Source organism: Prenolepis imparis, unplaced genomic scaffold (assembly GCF_030444845.1).
Source record: "Prenolepis imparis isolate NDT839.2.m4 unplaced genomic scaffold, iyPreImpa1.0 SCAF_9, whole genome shotgun sequence".
Classification (NCBI taxonomy): domain Eukaryota; kingdom Metazoa; phylum Arthropoda; class Insecta; order Hymenoptera; family Formicidae; genus Prenolepis; species Prenolepis imparis.
The window spans coordinates 606,685-628,317 of record NW_028141167.1 but is presented as its reverse complement, the minus strand read 5'-3'; the positions used below and the strand labels follow the sequence as shown (position 1 = coordinate 628,317).

Genomic DNA, 21,633 nt, shown 5'->3' with positions numbered 1-21,633 from the left:
CGAGATACAAGCATCCGCCGACCATCGCCGATCGTGGCCGATCGTCGATGCGTTCCTTGCGCGACGCATCGTACGAGGTCTCGTCGTCGTCGACGGCGCTCGCAATAAGTTCGATTCTTATCGATTTGTAGTGCAATTTTAGTCGACGTAGATCGTCTGTCACGTGATTCGCCGTTACGCGAAGTCGCACGAGCACGGATCATCGACAACGAGTCGCCGCGATCATCTTATTTGACAGGTAAATTTCGAACTGCATTCCGACAGGTGATAACGCGTGGGGAGGGGGCCACGTGACCCCCTCCCCTCTGTACTCCGATGAATTTCGCATGCAAGTGTATGAAAACTTTGTCGGGATTTTTTTGGAAAAATAAAAATGTCCTATATAATGCATGCAGTGCATCGAGTTTGCAAAGTATGCTTGAACTCGTAATACTTTATTTAATTTTAATCGAATCGGCTGCTCTTCGATTTCCAGACAATTTCGCGAAAATAAGAGATTATTTGATTAATATTAATCGTCCATAAAATATTGATATGATAATTATACTGTGATGTAAAACGGGAGAAGAGTAAATATAGTAATTATATACTACGATGCACGATTTTTATGATCAATGATTAATGAGAGACAAGAATTACAATAATAATATGCCATAATACGCGTACATTCAACGTTTTCAGTTTTCTTTAGTTTAAAAGTTATATCTTTGCGTTTGCGTTATTAATTGTATATGATTCAAGCAAAAAATCTCGCGTGTCTCTGGCATGCAAATCTTGTGAAATTCACTCTTCTTGCGAATACTTATTGTACTGGATATCATTATAATAAATATATAGCTGCACGTGTCCATTTGATGATAAGTGACTTTTACAGCGGTCACTCATCAGTTCAATTCAAGTATTACGTATCAACGTGTAATCATTTTTCAAATCTGTCATATCTATGATATCATAATAATTGATATACATATATAAATGGTAAACGAAATCGATAGTAAAAAAATCAATTTTTAAACAATAAATTGAAAAATACTCGCCGGGTTCTAATATAATTTAATATGTTGGCTGTCGTTGGTTAAAACATTCGCAATTAAATTAATTGTAAAAGTATTGACAAAAAGTTACTAAAAAATTTAAAATATATACATATATGTATATTTATATTTAGTTTATACATTTTTATATTTAATATATTTTTTATCTATAATATATATGACTGTGTCTATTATATTTTTTATCTATAATATATATGACTGTGTCTATTATATTTTTTATCTATAATATATATGACTGTGTCTATTATATTAATTATCTATTATTAAATAATTATTTGCAACATATGACGCTATTAATATGAGCAAATGTATTCTCTCTCTCTTCGCAGAATTTGAAGTTTATTTTTTGAACTTTATATTTTTATTGCCTTTTAATATTTTATCAATCAATATTTAATCAATAAAAATATAAAGTTCAAAAAATAAACTTCAAATTCTGCGAAGAATATATATAATATATATGCTTAATAAAAAGTGTTTCTATATATATTCATCGGATCTGCTTTTAAAAGCAGATTCTTTGTCTAATTTGGAGTCTAATTTTTCTTTAGTGAAATATCGAGGAAAATATCATTTCTTTCAAGTTTTTTTATTAATATATCTTTATATATCTTTGTAAGTCTCAAATTAAAATTTTATTATAGTAAACTCCATATAAAATTAATAGAAGAATGTAATTTTGTTGTAACCTTTTAACTTTATACAAACTTTAATTCACGAAAAATCCTTCTTTTTCACTTATACGAAAAAGTGTTAGATTTTTTAGACACCCTATATATAATTACTCTTATCAAGCATGTTACCACGATATCGGCGGCACGGTATCAGCGATAATCTAAATACTCTAAATGGTAGATAAAATTCGTTTGTCCTGACAGCCAACATATTTTGAAAGCTTATACTTATTGCGTTAAGTATAGCGATACTTTTATTAGTTATAGAGTGTTGATACCAACGCAAACAGTTCCTTGCATCAGTTCTCGTAAATTTACAGGACACTTTCACTAATGTGTGACGGAAAATTAACCAGGCAATCAAATATAAATTGCCTTGTAGTACGAAAAATTCAATTATTGTTAAAAAATTATTTGTGATATATTAATTTCTTTGTCTGTAACCGATATATCATTGAATGATTATTCTGACATATTATTGACGATATTAATATCAATGAGCGAATATATTCTCTGAAGAATTTAAGTAATTTATCTTTTAAGCTTTAAGCCAACATTCTCTTTTCGCAATCTTTCAATATCCTATTATTAAATATCCATTAAAGAGCTTTTTTAATGTGTTTCTTTTTTTTATCGCAATACGGCAAATGAAAATTTTTCCTAATAGTGCTAGGCGGTTCGTCTAGAGAGATTAGTTTAGGCTCCTATTTTTATCAAGACAATCAATCTAACATTGAATATACGTGTGTCTTAGTGATCTTTGACCCTGAATGCATTATTCAGATTCACGGTCGTCGCCACGACGAAGCGTATCAAGTGATGATGCGTATCTGGCGAAAAGTTCACGTTACATACATTGGATAAACGAAAAACTATCCTCAAGAGACAGATGTGGTCGAAAATTTTTAAAGCTTTTGCTCCCTCACTACAGCTATATCCAATTACGATGTCAGAAACGAGAGAAAAAAAAATACGCGATTTTTTTCTCTACGTGCATCTAAATAAGTACGTGTGTCCTATATTCTCGTGTTCGAGAACAATATAAATTTTTAATTTTTTTTTTCTCGAATTAAGAAACAATTATAAATCTGTCGAGTAACTGTGTCGTGCATTTTCGTTGGAAATGAAGGATACATGACATTTTGAACCGTTAATGCAGGATATAATTAAAAAAGCAGTTCTCGGTATATTTTAGCATTCTATATGAACGCTGCAGTATTTATGCAGAAAGAAAGGCATAAAAAATTAATTTATTTTGATATATAGCAGGAAAGAAAGGATTATTTCTCACTTTATAACATAGTAATTCAATATATGTAGCAGTGATGAGACAAATCAGACTATTTATCCGCGCCATGTATTTGCAGATTATTCTTTATGAAATGTAATAAGTGTTGCATTACACTCATATGTCACATATCTAATCCGTATCGCTTCATTAAAAAATGACAATTAATTATCGTTAAATCACATCTCTAACAATAATTACTTTTACGAAGGATATCAGATATATATTTCTTTGATAGCAACATCGATATCGATAAAGTGTTAAAAAATAATTTTTCCTAGAAGTTTTCCTTCAACTATTGGTATTTGTAATATCTTGTTAATCTGGAAACTCGATATAAAATATACGCGAATTACAAATGCAATTTAAAATTTGTTAATTTTGTTTTTTTTTTACAATAATTTTTTTAGATATATTTTATAAAGATTTTATTGATATTCTTTACGAGTTGATCCAAATATCACTTTTTCTTTTCCACTGAGCTCTTCGGACTTTCCGGCTTCATTAGACTTTTAAACAGCTTCACGATATAGGGATCCTCCTCGCAGGCTTTCGGTTGTTTACTATTTTTCTCCGGATTTGATATCATCTCCACTTCGGGGTTTTCCTCGTTCCTCTTCTCGTTGCTTAAATCTTGCGTCTAAAACGTAATATCCTTTTTTTTTTATATGGAAACTATCGCTAAAGATTTCGTTTTGATATTTTATCGAGCTCGATCGACAATATTATATATATTCACGAACTTCCATGTATTATTGAAAATACATGTCTTTGCCAAATATTTTTATTCAATCAGTACAAGTGTCGCGCTTTTTACACACTGATTGCGTTTGTGTATTTGATTAAGCAATAAATTTATTATTTTAATAGGGGAATTAATAATTCCACTTGTTCTGCAGAATTTTTTATTTTCAAATTGTGTTAATTAAATAATAAATGGAAAATTCATGATGATACGCAAAAATTGATGAATATTTATGTTGGTGAATTATCTGTCAACTTATTGTCAGTGAAATTCATTGTCGGCTAAATAATATTCATTGCCGATTTGTCGAGTGTGATTTCATTATAATTCTTTTTTCAAACATACACATTGTACATACACATTTTTGTACATCTTTTCTCGTAGAAATGCTTACCTCGAGATTCACTATTTCACTTTCAGGTTCATGCATCTTTTCAGGTTCGCTCGTCATGATTGTTAAAAAATTTTTTAAATTTTTTCAAAGAGATTGTTCTCATAAGATTGTTTTTTCTCACAAATTGTATTAGCATTCCCGCTTTTTCTCGCTTTTAACTTCTTGTTCGGGTACAACTAATTTTAAAATGGAAGATACATATATGAATTTCTAATTCCAAATAATTAACGTATATAAATTTTTCATTTAAGATCCTGTTTCATTTAAGATCCTGTTTGACATTTACTTTGTTAACGTCATAATATTAAAATTAAAATTTTAAATTAAAATCCGCAGTAAAATTTAAGTAATTGCTTTAAATTATTATAAAACTTGCCTTTAGATTCCCGTCGTGAAAGTATAAAAAAGGCCGATAGCGCGTGCAAAGACATCATAACGAGCATACATCTCTGATTAAAATTATCCCAATCTATTAATGCCATCAGAGCGTAAATATTAAATAAACTTTGACTTTAAACTTTTGTCAATTAGTAGTTATATTTACTTGAGAATTTTAATACGACATTCACATGACCGAAAAAACAGTCGTTTCATAACAAATATTTGGTAAATTCTCGTAGACGCAACAAAAGAATCAACAACTCGAGATATCGCGTATTTAATGCGATATTTACTATTTACTCTCGATATAATGACATTTGACATTGTGAAATATATTTGGGGTGGTGCAAATTTATCGAAATATATTTATTGAAATTTAATTGAGCTAGTATAATCAGAATTGAGCTAGTATAATTAAAAATTGAGCTATAGTATAACATACATATATATACTTAGCAATATAGGAAAATAGCAATCATGATCCTGCTAGTGTAGATTAGATGCATGACGTATGCATGTACATATATTTATCGCCGGACGCGTGTTTAAAAAACTGACCTTGTAGCTAGCATTGAAATTCATCCAATGTATTCTGCTGTCTCTTCAACTTTAATCCGACGCAGCACTCATCACGGGATACGACTCACGTCATATGCGTCGATGAGGTAATACATTTCCTCTGAAGATACTAAATTGACAAAAATTATTTACTTGAAACACACGACACTTGAACTGCGAGATCGTAATTTTTTAGGAAAATTCTTTTTTTTTCTCTGTTATTGGAAACGAAAGTTTAAAGGGGAATTAGAAGAGAGGATATTTAAATGAGTTATATATATGTATTATAGGAGAGAAATATAGAATACTGAATTAAAAACACGAATATTTTACATGGATTTTTTTCGTAGATTAAGGTGTTACAATATATACTTTTTCAGATATATACCATTAGATAGAAAATAAGTGCAGCTGTAAAAAAAATGATCTATAGTGCACTTTTGATCTGTCGATTCGCTAATAAAAACCGGCCACTTGCACAATTGCAATGTATCAGCGTGGAGGAGAATCGTGCGCGCGAATGTCTCTTTTCACCTGCTTACTTTTATTGGCTTTCACTTTGTCCGTGCAACAGTATCTTTCCGGTATTTGTATACGGACGCGATTTTCGAAGCTGCGATTCTGGCAAGAATCTCATATGTTATTAACGATTGAACGTAATTTCTTTTTTCTTTTGCACGCTGAAGATAAATTGCTCGCAATTGGGCAATATCTAGATATAAGCCACGATTTAAGATACGTTATATCGTTTATTATAATCTGTTAATCTATTTGGTTGCAACTTTTCTTCGAAGCTCTCTATCAGAGATAATCGGAGGTATGTTAATTATTTGATCAATTGATGCATCAATTTGTTTGAAAAGGAAAATTATAATGAATCTTGTTATACAAAGTGATACGAGTTTATAAAGTTTTTTATACAAATACGATTGTTTTTTACTTTAATTTAATCATTTAATTTAATTTATTTTTTATAACAATGTCATAAGAATAATATTACAGGGCATTTTCCATTACAAAGGATGTTATAGGATATTATAACTTACATTTATGTTTAGTAATTATGTAAAGTAATCAAGTATTAATATATATTTTCCCGCATATAATAAGCTAAACAAGGACAAATTTTGCTCAACAATAAAAATCAATTATAATTGACTTTTGAGCTGATGATTTTTATTATGTGTTCCGCTGATCTTATTATAAGATATTCTAGAGAAGAGAGAGAGAGAGAGTTATATTGAAATGAAATCTTTTTAATTTAAATTTATTTTTAAAAAAGATTAATAATTAGATGAGTAATCGTATAATATATAATTCTTAAACATCAATAATTGCGGTTTTCGATGCTTTTGTTCACATTATATACTTTCGATTATAACTTGCAGAAATAATATAGTTAAAATAATTTATTGCACAGTTCATAATTTATAATAGCAAAGTACAGTCACATTTACGAAGACACATACTTTTGTTAAAAATATCATAAAATAATACTATAAAAATAATGTTATAAAAATACGGAAAATTTTAACCTTGCCATAATTATCTGAAGATTTACAGGAAAATTTATGAAAATATTATGCTGTGCTGTGGGTGTGCTTTTCATACCACTTTATGCAAATCCATCTGGATAACATGACAATGTGCTTATTACAGTTATTACTGTAATAAGCATGTTTTACTTACGCGATTAGACTTATATTGTTAGACTATCTTCACATTCAAAAATTTTAAAAATATATCTTATATATTTTTAAATATATTTTATATTTATTATATTTATTACATATATAACATTTAGGCCGGTATTCATAATCGGTTCTTATATTTAAGGCCGGGTCTACATTGGTCGTAGAATCGTAGATCGTAAGAAAATTGACCAACCACAGTCAATTATTTCAAGACTGTCTTAAGTACAATCTTAAGGTGTGATTAACCGTAGATAGAGCCGTACTTGCATCTTAAGACATTTCTTAAGACGATCTTGAAATAAGAACGGACTATGAATACCGGCCTTAAACAAGTTTTTAATGTGAAGAAAGTCTGAACAGAATGAGGCACGTAGCACGTAATAAAGTATATTATCATATTCTAATAACGCAAAAAAGTTAAGTATATAAAATTTTCGACTTGGGTTTACGTCACGTATTCAGTTTGACATTGAATTTTATCCAGATAGATTTGCATAGAAAGCACACGCACAGTATTAATCAATCGGTATATAGTCTAAAGATAATTAACATATAATTATGTACATAATGTACCGGGTTTATTTATCTTTTTGAAATCGATTGGTCAATCATTCATTCTGTGTATTTGCTTTAAACTAAATTCGAATTTATCTGGATAAAGATATTCAAATATTAAGCACGGACACGTATATGTTTCCACATATGTATATGTATATGCACGAATGATGTTCGAAAGGTCAGGTACACTTCCTGTATGAGAACGAAGACAAATTTTAATATAATTTTAAATACACACACACGAACGATCAAAATAATCATTTTCAAATAAAATTCTCACATTTCGAAATTAATTTTTTTTCTTAATAATCTTATACGAGTTATTTAGTATCGATTTGTAGTTTAAGAGAAAGCTCGGATTTCTGGGACACTCCGTAATAGCGGGACACTCGACACAATATATACGAATAACATGACTTGCTACTTTATTGCTTCGCTGATACGCCGGTGACGGTCTTGCACGCGCGCACACGCGCGAAATACGTGTGTATGTAGTCACGTCACATCGCGAGAGTCTCTCCTCAATTCTCACAATCAGTTGCGCGCCGATTGTCATCGGGAAAGGTTATTGCGTTCGTGCGTTCGCTCGCTCAAGTATCACGAATCAATCGCGTGTGATTAATCGCGCGTTTTCACTCCGAATCTGCGTCCTCCCGAAAATCTACACACACGTTTAATTCGTTCTCTTATATAGAATATGGAATTGCCGGTAAGCAGGATATATGAAAATCTCACACACACATACAGAGAGGAAACGGAATTATAACACAATACGTATAATTTATAATGTTGATAACGTTGACGTGAGAAAATCTGTTATATCTCGTGTATAGATATTTTACAATTGTGAACTTTAAACATAGGTTACACAGATGAGTAATTTATAATATACTTCCTCGTCATGTAGTGAAGAATGCAATACAAGGAAGAGATTTTCAAACATACTAAAATATATTCCACGCGCGTGAAATGTAGCAAAAAGTTATGTTAGAATGTCATTTGTATTTTTTCCTTTTCTAATAGTACGTAATTATTCTTTTCAAGTATTTGATATAATAATGTGTTGCAAGAGAGAGTGTATGTGTGTACGTACATTCCTCATAATTTAATCTTTAATAATTTAATCTATAATCTTTATAATAAAATTTATTATCTCGAAGTTTCTCAAATTTATTTCAATTTTGAAATGAAAAAAATAGATTTTAATTTAATTTAATTAATTTTGTTTTAGTTTTAAATATAGGATATATGATTCAGTCATGGAATTTTAGAAATCAAATAATATAAAAAATAATAAGAGAATATCTCATAAAAATTAATGAGATGTAAATGTTTTGATATGTTTAAAAATTTGAATTGTGATCATGAATATTAAATTATCGATGTTGAAATCGATAGTAACTTCAAAGATTAAACTATTATTGAAAAACCGGCCTTTAGAATCGATTCTTTTAGATAAAGTCGGAAGTCGAATCGATACTTCCTGTCTCTATACTTGCTTGTTTCGATATAATTTGACAATTATCTCTTTCATTGTTTGATTTCTGATCAAGGGCGTCCGCAGAATTTTTTTCAAGGGGGGGACTTGCAGATTAATTAAAAAAAAAAAAAAATGTTTGCTTTAATATTTTTACATCTTTTAATATTAAAGCTTTCTCTTCGCGACAAGGTAGATGTAAATCGAGAAAGATTTTTTTGAGTACTTAAAAAAATTTTTTTTTATTTTTTAATTAAAAAAATTTTTTTCATTTTCCAAGGGGGGGCAAGTGTCCGTTTTGCTCCCCCCCCTCTGCGGACGTCTATGTTTCTGATATTATTTGAAAGGAATTCAAAAATAGCTTAAAACATATGGATAGTATGTACTCTGAGATAAGAATAAGATATACATTCCCAGTTTCCAAGGGTCGGAAGTTACTAGACCAGTTAATAAGTGAGCAGTCGAATGACATTGACCATGACTGATACTTTAGCAGATCCAATATACAGAGTGGTCTAATATACAGAGTATTTAAAAAAATTATAATATCTTATAAATTCTAGAAATTAAGTAATATAGAAAATGATAGGAGAATATTTCATAAAAATTAATGAGATGTTAACTTCGATGTGTTTAACAATTTAAGTTGTTAATCATGATTATTAAATACACAATTCATATTAGATTTGTGAATTAAGAACACTCGAATGACATTGACCATGACTGATACTTTAGCAGACCCAATATACAGAGTAGTCTAATATACAGAGTATTTAAAAAAATTATAATATCTTATATAAATTCTAGAAATTAAGTAACATAGAAAATGATAGGAAAATATTTCATAAAAATTAATGAGATGTTAACTTCGATGTGTTTAACAATTTAAAAAAGTTGTTAATCATGAATATTAAATACACAATTCATAGATTTGTGAATTAAGAATTATTTTTCAACATAAAATAGTCATTTGCATTATTTATAATAAGCAAAAAATAAGCAGTATACATGTTTTATTTTTGTTCTTTTATTCTTGATATTGTATACATTTCTTAAAAGTACTCTTTTAATACATTTTTATGCTTTTTTGCTGTGATTAGATTATATTGCATAAATACTAAAAGGAACAGCTATTTTACATATTTATTTATATTATTATACGTAAAAGGATTATGTATAATTTTTATATAAGAAAATTTGTGTATTAAAAAGGAATAACATAAAAATAGTAATGTTAAAAAAACCGATAAGTATGATAATCTTCGCAGAGATCTAAAAGTGAAAACTTGTAAGGTATTTTACATATCAAGAGACACGGTAGTGTCTCGCGCCAAGTCTACTGACAATGAGCGTAGCTTTGCGTAGCGACTGCGAGGCATGCCGTGTGTATTATACGCGAGTCGGACAGTTGAGAGTATCATATATTTCTGATACGCAATAACGGCTGATGAGATCGAGTTCTTACTGAGCTCAATCGATAGATTGAGTTCAAATTATATAATAAAAGTGTCTTTACTTTTTCTCTATGTGCTTTGTAAACGGAAATATTATAATGTAAAGTTTGATTTTCTAAAAAATTGACTCAAGTTTTGGTCGTCATCATCGACCTTCTCAATGCGTATTAGAAAATGTCCAGTTCGAGCATTCATTGCAAGACAGCATTGATGTCGTTCCATGAATGTCATTTATTTAGCAATATTTAGAATATTAATCGGTTCTCGAAATCAACATATCATATATATATATATATATATATATATATATATATATATATATCATTTATTTAGGTTATTAGTTTTGACATATTTTGACATATTTTGATATTTTGACACATAGGTTCAGTTTTGATGTAAATTAAATATAATAAATAACGTAAATAGAAAAAGTTAAACCAATACCGACCAAACTAGTCCACACACATCTACTGGTTAAAAAGGCCTTCTTCGTTCTCTCCTATAATAGTGAGTTTGTATTTTTACGAGAGAAATTTTTATTTATTATATGAGAGAAGTAGAGCTCTCAATGATAAAAATATCGGGTAAATGTGTATTATAACGGCAACCTCTCCCTCTCCGTTTTTCTTGTAACTTTTATATTTTGTTTATTTTGGTCTTTATAAATAAGATTCTGAGAAGGAAAATCGTCGCTCATGTTCCATTTATTTTTAATTAATTTTTTTTAATTTCTCGATGTCAGTAAGTAAAAAAATGATAATTTATGATATCTCTCTCTCTCTCTCTCTCTCTCTCTCTTTTAAAGCAGAGAATATTTGTTAAGTTGTCGTAGAAAAGTATTTATACAATTTTATGTTATTGACAACATAAATAAAATTATTCTCTGCTTTAACCAAGAACACAAACTGATAATTATAAAATATTCTCTGCTTTAATCAAAATCACAAACTTTTCTGTGGGAATAGTAATTTTATTATATTTAAAAGAATATATCAAATTTTAATAATTTTTAAATAGATTAAAATTTAATATATTCTTTAGTGCCCCGACCCGGGCACGCCAAGTTTTTGTTCGTCATTTTAATTGTTTCAATACCGGGTCTAAATCGTTTTGACTGTGCAGATGCATCATTCTTAAAAATACAAAGATGATTCTGTGATAAATTTTATATCAGATCAGATAATAATCTGCAAAATACACATTTATATTTGGCTGAGTAACTTTTTTTAAATATTTAAAATAATAAAACAAATAAATTTTTTATAAAACATAAATTTTTATTTATTTGGCGCAATTTTTTGATATCATTATTTTTTTTAGAAATATTAAGTTTTTTTACAATAATTTAAAAACACTGTTTTTTGTGCATAACACTTTTTCACATGGCGTGTGGACTTGGCGCCCTTTTTTTACCTTTTTTTAAAAAGGTAAGTTTTTTTAATGATCTTACAAAACATTTCTAATTTTTACTACCGTGCTAAATTTTTATTATTGCATTGCAAATTGTTCTTTATAGCTTTCCATTTTTTGTATTATGTCGCTACAATATTTATGGTTAGAGATTAGCATATTTATAGTTAGAGATTAGCATATTTATATCCGAAAATTGCGCATCGGATATAGAAGATAAATACTGCAAAATTGAAAAAGCAGATTTTATTCGTTTTGTATATATTTTGTAAATACTGAGGTATTTGATTAGATTAATAATATCATTGAATTAATAAAATAAAATTTAACTACAAAAATGTTGTTGATTCAGCAGTATTTTTTTCTCAGTGTACTATCACGCATACTTACGTAATTTATTTTTCGATAGCGACACAGTCGTAAAATTTCATTGAAAATTTAATGAATACAACTTATTTCAATGATTATTTATTAGACTTGTGTTCGATCAACACGGAAGTAGCTTTACAACATAAATTTTGAGTGATTAAAGTCGTATAGCGCATTAATTTTCTTCAATTGATACATGATGCTACTGGCAAAAAGAGCGTGTTACGTCATGAATGTAACAGAATTAAGTCGAAGTAAGAGAGAAACGTAACGAATAGTATTAAAGTTGATAGGCGACCTCATACGTTTTTGGTAGTTATCGCATTATTTTTAGCAGTCGCTCCAAGTAATCTGCGACTGAAATAAATATAAGAAAGTTAATATATGAGCAAAAATAGAGATTTAGATAAAAATTAAAACGATAAGGGGACCCGGACCGAACCGGAACCGTTCCATAACCGTTTTTTTAGTAGAACCGAAACTGTAAACCGTATTGAAATTCTATTAAATTTATAACATCGGAACTATAACCGGACGATTAAATTATTTTCGGTTTACAATTCTTTTCGGTATTTTTTTCTGTTTTTGCGCAAATGACGGAAATGTCATGATAACTGCCTCCTATATTACTTTAAAAAATGATTATTAATTTTTATGACATATGAAAATATATTTATATATGTATCTATATTATATATACCTATATCTAAATATATTTTCATGTATAATATGAAGTGTTCTTTATTTATATGTCATAAAAATTAATAATAATTTTTTAAAGTAATATAATTTAGACATTAATTTATAATTAGGAAAACAAAAAGTAAAAATTTTAAAAAACCGGAACCGTAACCGAAAAAATCGTAATTTAAACGGTTTCGATTTCCTTTTATTTATCAACTAAACCGAAACTGGAACCGGAATAGTTATTAAATATTTTATTGAACCGAAACCGAATCCTAATTTTGTTTCGGTCCGGATCCCTGCGATAAAATAAACAATATTAACATAGATATAAAGAACAACTTTTTTTCTCAATTATCTTTTACTCATAGTGTTAAAGTATCTCGGATAAATGTGAAATAATTTTTTTACGATAACAGGAATTCTCCAATCGAGAATGTAATTATTTTGTTTGTTTTTTTTTTTCATCTATTATACAAGTTCATAGCACCAATAACACAATAATTATGTAACTTTTATCCTTTCGTGCATTCGATGCTGTAATAATGAGCAGTGTTTTCTCATAGTTGATATGAAAATGACGAAATAATGTTATATACTTATAGCTTATAGGATAACGAGATAAAAAAATTAGTAAGAGGAAGAAGTGCTCCAAATAATGCTGAATAATGTCGAAAGTTAATACATATCTGCTTTGTCATCATTGATTCGCGCGTAGTCACCTGAGTCATAAGTCAACAATGACATATGTTGTTTCACATAAGAGGAATTGACAATTGTCAAGAATGATCTTGCATGAGTTTCCTGTGTATTCTAATAACGATGATTTTTATAATTTCGCAACATATAATGACAAAATTGATAAACGAAATAAATAAATAAATATATATATATCGCGTTTTTGTAAATATAAATAATGTAAATAATATAATATAAACAATGTAAATATAAATCTGAATTGTGTACTTCATATTTATGATTAACAATATTTAAATTGTTAAACACAGCATTAATATCTCATTAAATTTTATGAAAGATCTTGCTCTATTATTTTTCTGTATTATTTAATTTCTATATTAATAACTGACACTATAGTACTATACTTTTCCTTTTTATTCTGACGAAAAGGAAGAATGCTATGCTATTTATATTTAACAATGAATGCAAATAATCACGTTGTTGCCAAATGCTCGTTTCTAGAGCATCAAGCTATAAAAAATGCACATATATTTCTCGCACGAAAATCTATTGTGAGTTATTTATTTTTTTTTACTTGTTTATATCAACGAACAGATATGATTAAGTACGCGTTGTTCTTATGTGGAAGATGTATTCTTTTCGAGTCAGCGTCTACTTGAATTTATCCATTTCTCGTAATTAAAAGAGCTTATTTTTCCAAATTATGTTAATTTTTTTTTTAACGAATATCCATATCTATATATGCTTTTATTACGAGTTTCCTGTAGTTTTATATAACGTATAAGTCGATTTTTTTGAAAGTAAATCTATATATATTTAAGACTGTGTGTTTAAAAATACATCCTCTTCAGTTTTGAAGAGCGAAGACTACGTTTATCAATGCCAGACAGATATCGATCGATAATCTAATACTGACGCACAAAGTTACGAAGCGAATATTATTTGCATGAATTTCGTTGGAAGATGCGATTTATTAGCACTTGTTTAAGAGACAAAAGAGGCACAAGAGCGAAGCGGAAAATTCCAAATTCATACGTGATGGTAAAATACAACTATTTTAATGCGTGTCGTAATCAATATGTATATTATTAATGTTTAAAACATAGATTGCGTATTTACAAAGCTTTGCGCAAAACGCTATCTCTCACATTTAACTCCGATAAAGGAGAGATATAATGAAATCATATCTGTGTCAGTCAAGTGCGTGTTAGTTTTTTCGCGGCATTCATATATTCTCAATGAACATTATAATAAGATCGAAAACGTCATCATGATGATTTAAAAAACGGCTTTTTTTTAAAACGTATACATTCCGAAAAAATGATTTATTTTTGAGAATAGAAACATTTGGACTTTGGATCAAGTCCGAAGGTTTATAGTAACGTATTTATAGATACTTCTTTTTACAACTTGCATAAATGCAAAAAAATTACGTCATTGTTACGAGTAATGCGCATCGAAAAAGATTAGATAATGAGCAATATTAAAATTGTAACATTGAATTCTCTATATGTCTCGATTATGTTTTGTAAGTGAAATAATTCGAGAATATTGAGTCTTGTAGAATTTTTTTCTTTATTTGGATGGCATGTTTATAAAATATAATTTCTATTATAATTAATAATTGGCTCATTAAATTTTAAATTTGTTCACAGACTGTGGACGCGTCACAGCCAAAGGCTGTTAGAATGGCAGGGTCGCCAGTGTTGGAAGACGAAACCGGACCGGAAACCCGCAACGAGCCCTTCTTGAGCATTCTAGACATCTTGTTGCTCGGCGGTCTCCTTGTAGCGGCGATATGGTACATTCTGAAGAGAAATAAGCGAGAGGAGGCTGCACCGGCAACGAAATCTTACTCCATCCAGTACTTAATTCCTTTTAATTCATTTTATGAAACCGCGCCTTGGATGCATAACTCTTTTAGAAACAAAAGTTGGCGAAATCTCAAAAAAAAGAAGAAAAAAAGGATTTTGATATATTTAAATTGTGCAGAAATTTTATATAAAAAAATCAAAGCTTGGGATATCTCCAAAAAATTATTCTCAAAGAAAGAAGAAGATTTCGCGAGATTGAAGGTGTATTGTGGTGAGAAAAAGAAAGTAGAGATGAGGTTTCGAAACTTGCAAAACCGCACATACTTATATATGTATACATGCATACAAGGTTAAAAAATAATCATTTTAAACGATAAATTACAGAAATCGTCTACAACAATATTCTATCGCAATTACAGACCAACGTCGTTTGCCGTGACAGCACCATCGGAGAATTCATTCATCAAGAAGCTGAAGACTTCCGGGCGAAGTCTAGTAGTGTTTTACGGCAGCCAGACGGGCACTGCAGAGGAATTTACAGGTCGTCTCGCTAAAGAGGGTATCAGATACAAAATGAAGGGTATGGTCGCCGATCCCGAGGAGTGCGATATGGTAAGTAAATCGCGGCAATTATTAGAAATCTTTTATCGGCGAAAAATATTGCGTCAATTTATTCGAATTATTCAATTCGCCGATACTTTAGATATTTATCGTTTGAAATGATTATTTTGTATTATAGATATGTATATATTAAACAAGACTTTGTTGATATTTTGTAAAGTTTCTTCAGCTAATTTATCTCATTAATTATTCATACGTGCAATCAGTGATTATTATGCTTGACTAAACAAAATAATCTTGCGTATCCCGCGGATGATCATTATGATGGATCACTCGCAATAATAAAAAGATTAGCGATTATATAAAAGACGTCTTAATGAATGTATATTTTTTAAACCATTAGGAGGAGCTGGTACACCTGAAAACTATACCAAATAGTTTAGCAGTATTTTGCTTGGCCACGTACGGAGAGGGCGATCCTACCGATAACGCGATGGAATTTGTCGATTGGCTCAAGAGCGGTGACGGCGACCTTACAGGATTGAATTATGCGGTATGTATATTATGTACATATACATATTCGGCATCATGTATGACTGGATTGTGTCATATTTGCCTTCAGAATTTAATTATCTCTTAATTTTTTTCTCATCTCTCTACTTTAATTCATAAGCATGTAAATTCCTTTTGTAATGGAAATCTCGCGTGATCTTAATAATTTTAATAATAATATTAAAACGGTATATTAAAAAAGAGAATAAAATAACCATGTCACACAATGATGACGCGAGTAAATTTCCATTTTCTTCTTTTTATCGGTATCTTGCTTATTTTTTAATAATATTGCTTATTCCTTTTGATATCGTGGGAGATTCCTTTGTTAAGCCTACGGCACACTGTACGATTTTTCGTACTGGATCTGATAAGATTTAGTAACATACTAAAAATGCACCGATCAGAATGCAGCATTTCTAATATCTTACTAAATCTTGTCAAATCCAGTACGAAAAATCGTACCGTGTGTCGTAGGTTTTAGTTACGTCACTGAGCATTACGTAAGCAAGCGCATGGCACAAATAGCCACCATTGGCTCGATTAGAGCAATACAGTATTCACAGTACACGTGCAACGCTTATGCATAACGTTCACGTGAGAGAATCGTGCGCGAAATTATCGTTTCTCGTAGCAAGAAATAGTGCCCCTAGTAATATAGAGAGTTCAACGATGCTTTGAGTATTGAATTACCTACAGGCGCCGATTCAAGCGTCATATGTAAATCATGAATCTGAAAACGTACAATAGATTCTTTCGTCTTCTCTTACACCGTCGTCACGTTTGCGGCGCCACGTCGCGACAAAGCGCGACATTATTGGCGCCATTCGAGGTATCGTTTGAGTTTGCGAATCGATATAAAATTCAAATCAAACCAGTCGAATTAAATTTTTGAAATTTAAATATTGTGTGAGCGAAGTTTCTTTAATAATCTCTTGATTTTTTTTTTTTTTTTTTAAGGTATTCGGACTTGGCAACAAGACTTACGAGCACTACAATGAGGTTGCCATATACGTGGATCACAGATTGGAACAACTGGGTGCTACGCGCGTTTTTGAATTAGGTCTTGGAGATGATGATGCCAAGTAAGTTTTAAATTTATTGTATTTTTCTGTTTATTTTTTATTTCTTTTTTTCATTTGCAATTTTTTAACAATATCTCTTTTTCTTTACTACAGCATAGAGGACGATTTTATTACATGGAAGGACAAGTTTTGGCCGGCCGTCTGCGACTTCTTTGGCATCGAAGGCGCCGGCGAGGATGTTAGTATTCGACAATACAAACTCACGGAGCACGTGGATCTACCTGCCGATCGTACTTACACCGGAGAGATTGCTCGTCTTCATTCCTTCAAAAACCAGAGAGTGTAAGGATCTTTATTTATCTTTACTAACAAATATTTGTGTTTTTGTATCTAATCTTTTTTTTTTATCCGTAGACCCTATGACGCGAAGAATCCGTACTTAGCACCGGTGAAGGTAAATCGCGAGCTACACGGCTCGACATCCGAGAGATCGTGCATGCATATCGAATTCGATATTGAAGACTCCAAGATACGTTATGAAGCAGGTGATCATTTGGCCCTCTATCCGGTGAATAATGCGGAACTGGTGAATAAAATCGGCGAACTATGCGGCGCGAATTTGGATACCGTATTCACTCTTACAAATACAGATGGTGAGTTATTTACTCTTTCTTCTCCTTGTATCTTTCTATTTATATATTTTTTGTGTGTCATTTAAACTATCCCACTTATTTTACAGAGGAGTCCACGAAGAAGCATCCGTTCCCTTGCCCTTGCAGTTATAGAACCGCCTTGACCCATTACTTGGATATTACGAGCAATCCGCGAACGCACGTTCTCAAAGAGTTGGCCGAGTACGCGACCGATCCCGCGGACAAGGAGAAGCTGAAACTGATGGCATCAACCACTGTGGAGGGCAAGGCGGCCTATCAGCAATGGATAGTTCAAGAGAATCGCAATATTGTGCACATTTTAGAAGATATTCCCAGCTTGAAACCACCGCTGGATCACTTGTGCGAGATTTTACCACGATTACAGTGTCGATACTACTCGATATCCTCGTGTCCGAAGGTATTTTATGTCGATCTTAAAAATAATAGCATATATTCCACTAATTTGAAAGATATCATCATTTAATAAAAATTATAATTCCCTGTTTCAGCTTCATCCGACTTCGGTTCATATCACCGCGGTAGTAGTGGAGTACAAAACTCCAACTGGTAGGATCAACAAGGGTGTGACAACTAATTGGTTAAAGGAGAAACATCCCTCCGATCCGCCCTGTGTCGTTCCAATCTTCGTAAGAAAGTCTCAGTTCCGTTTACCGACGCGCCCGAGTATCCCTATCATCATGGTTGGCCCGGGAACTGGTCTAGCGCCCTTCAGAGGTTTCATACAAGAACGTGATCTCGCGAGAAGAGAAGGTGAGTTTTTCTCTAGATTCTTGATATTTCATAACGCAACATTTTGTTTTTTACTACATGATGAAACACACGATGAATATATATTAATGCTTTAATCTTGATTTCAGGTAAAGAGGTGGGCGACACAATACTGTACTTTGGATGCAGAAAAAGCGAAGAAGATTATCTTTATCGTGAGGAATTGGAACAGTACGTGAAGGACGGCACCTTAACATTGCACACCGCGTTCAGCCGCGAGCAAGCGCACAAAGTCTATGTCACTCATTTGCTCGAGAAGAACAAGGAAGAACTTTGGCGTGTTATCGGTGAACAGAACGGACATATTTATGTTTGCGGGTTAGTTCGAAGTCTACTCCTCTATTACAGCAAAAAGATTCCATGTTTTCGCAATATGTAAATTGTGTGGTTTTTTTAGGGATGCTAGAAACATGGCTCGTGATGTACACAATATACTACTCAAGGTTGTGATGGAACGAGGCAACATGTCAGAGCTCGACGCTGCAAATTATATCAAGAAGATGGAATCGCAGAAGCGATACTCGAGCGATGTCTGGAGTTGAGCTATATTAATTTTATATAATAGAGAAGTACAGAGAAGCATTTTTCATGTACGAGGAGTACATGTGCCTTCAAATACTAAAATTTAATTCGTCAAAAAGTATCGGGATGGTCGTTAATACCGATATGTCAAATGGCCTGACGTTCGATTTATTTTCGTTTGATAATGGCCTTTATCCCACGATTTTCTTACTCCACCATATCGAATAGAATAATTATAATTGAATTATACTTTAGAGCTCTATAACCAGAGTCGGCACAGGTGAGTCTTCCTTAAAATTTATATAAAATATGATGTAAAAACCAAGTAAAAAAACAATATTTTCAGTGTTATTTAATTCAAATATTTTAATGTTATTTATTTCTATATTGCACGAATCAAATTTAAAAAAAATTAATTTTAAATTTATTAGAGTATTTAATATATTATTTATATATATTTATTTTTATTGAATATTTGATGATTATGATTATGAGCAGGTTATTTAAACGGATTATACACTTTATATTTTAAACAATAAGACGAAGTAAATACAGCTCGTCTTTGCTCGTGTAAATAATTGCTCAACAGTTTTGAATCTGTATCTGGAAAAGGAAGGGTTATGTGTTGGTTCTGGTATACCATGATGTGCAAGTACTAATTCCCATTAATTGTAAAGTTAAATTCATAGTCGTCTACGATCGTTCCCAGTCATATAATACACCACAATCTAGTTAAATATTAAATCTTACGACAAGTATGATATAGGCAATATACAATATAATATAATATTTTTTTATAAGATTTAATGTAGTAAATATATATATATATATATATATATATATATATATATAAAGGATTGTTATTGTTTGTGCAAAACACAATTGTTGAGTCTTATGTACAAGTCTCACAAATATCTTATTTCGTAAAAATTGCATTCTCTATAATTCATTGGTATGATAATTCACAAGTATGATAGGCAATATACAACAATATAATATAATATTTTGTTATAAGATTTAATGTAGTAAATATATATATATATATGTATATATATAAAGGATTGTTATTGCCTATTAGTTTGTGCAAAACGCAATTGTTGAGTCTTATGTACAAGTCTCACAAATATCTTATTATTTAGTAAAAATTGCATTCTCTATAATTCATTGGTCCATATATCAATAACATATATATACTAAATATATATTTAGTATATATATGCAAATTTAATCCAAAATAATAAAGTTCTTTAAGCAAATATTTGAAAAATGAAGGAATTTATGTAAATAATACTTGCAATTATCACATGTATCGATTTATCCTAGTAATGTAAAGATATTACTTTACTTAGCTAAAATAAAATACTCTACAGTAAGTTTGTATGTGGACCAATTCCATCGATTATTCGCTCCATTACACAATTGTGGCATCATAGAGTATAATGAAAACACAGTTGTTGCGTACTAGTTTCAAGCATTAACGGTGTTAATTTAGGTTTTTCTATCTCTTCTTGCATAACTATTGGGTTGTTCGAAAAGTCATTTCGTTTTTTTCACATACAATTTTCATGCAAAAAAAACGAAATGACTCCGAACAACCCAATAGAATTGATCAATCGTACTTGCAAATATAATTGATATAGGAAATATAACTGATAAATATTATAATGAATTAGGTAGACAATTGTGAATAAATACTAAGACAATCATTACTTATTTATGTATATTGCCTATTAAATATACAGAATATAACGAGACATATAGGTATATTGAAAAATATGTATATCAAGGAATTATGTCTCAATGATGATTGTAATAAATTATAAATATATAATTACATTTTTATATGACATAAAAATAAATAATACATAAATAATATACACATTACATAAATTTTTATATGTGAAAAGCAACTTAGGGTTATATATAATTTTAAACACAATTTAATTAATTTATATATATATTTAACAAATATATTAATTAATAATTTATATATTTTCAAAAATATTAATATTTTTATGTTAACTGCAATGTATACATCAGTTTTGTAAATTTTCTCAAGTATGAGTTAAAAAATGATGCAAATTAGATAATAATATTATAGAGATGAATAATAATATTAAAGAGATGAAAAAGATTTAATTAATTTTTATATGATTTTAACGTTTTAAATTTAACATGATTTGCCTGCAATCCCGCTATTTTTATGATATGTATCTTTCTTCATAAAATGTTGTAGCTAATGTGGGAGAGGCTCACTTGTGCACAGTACAATTGCAC

General features: G+C 30.2%; 1 protein-coding gene and 1 long non-coding RNA gene across 5 annotated transcripts; one reads left to right on the top strand and one right to left on the bottom strand.

Moving 5' to 3' along the window:
* The first annotated feature begins 7 nt into the window (after window positions 1-7).
* On the top strand, window positions 8-21,171 carry Cpr (Cytochrome P450 reductase). 3 transcript variants are annotated; one of them, XM_083046560.1, is made up of 11 exons: window positions 8-238; window positions 15,096-15,304; window positions 15,674-15,866; window positions 16,219-16,368; window positions 17,328-17,452; window positions 17,546-17,734; window positions 17,807-18,045; window positions 18,132-18,463; window positions 18,555-18,816; window positions 18,924-19,152; window positions 19,232-21,170. In XM_083046560.1, exons 2-11 carry the CDS (start codon window positions 15,129-15,131, stop codon window positions 19,374-19,376), a joined length of 2,040 nt encoding a protein of 679 aa, XP_082902686.1. In that variant the 5' UTR covers window positions 8-238; window positions 15,096-15,128; the 3' UTR covers window positions 19,377-21,170. The 3 variants fall into 3 exon arrangements, with proteins under 3 accessions (XP_082902686.1, XP_082902685.1, XP_082902684.1); XM_083046559.1 differs by lacking the exon at window positions 8-238 and adding an exon at window positions 7,873-8,056 and having other exon boundaries at window positions 19,232-21,169; XM_083046558.1 differs by lacking the exon at window positions 8-238 and adding an exon at window positions 14,339-14,481 and having other exon boundaries at window positions 19,232-21,171.
* Window positions 3,185-5,894, bottom strand: LOC145940919 (uncharacterized). 2 transcript variants are annotated; one of them, XR_014426090.1, is made up of 2 exons: window positions 4,157-5,894; window positions 3,185-3,657 (listed from the first exon to the last, which is right to left on the bottom strand). It is a non-coding gene; the product is annotated as an uncharacterized LOC145940919 (long non-coding RNA). The 2 variants fall into 2 exon arrangements; XR_014426091.1 differs by having other exon boundaries at window positions 5,096-5,894.
* Window positions 21,172-21,633: the final 462 nt, after the last annotated feature.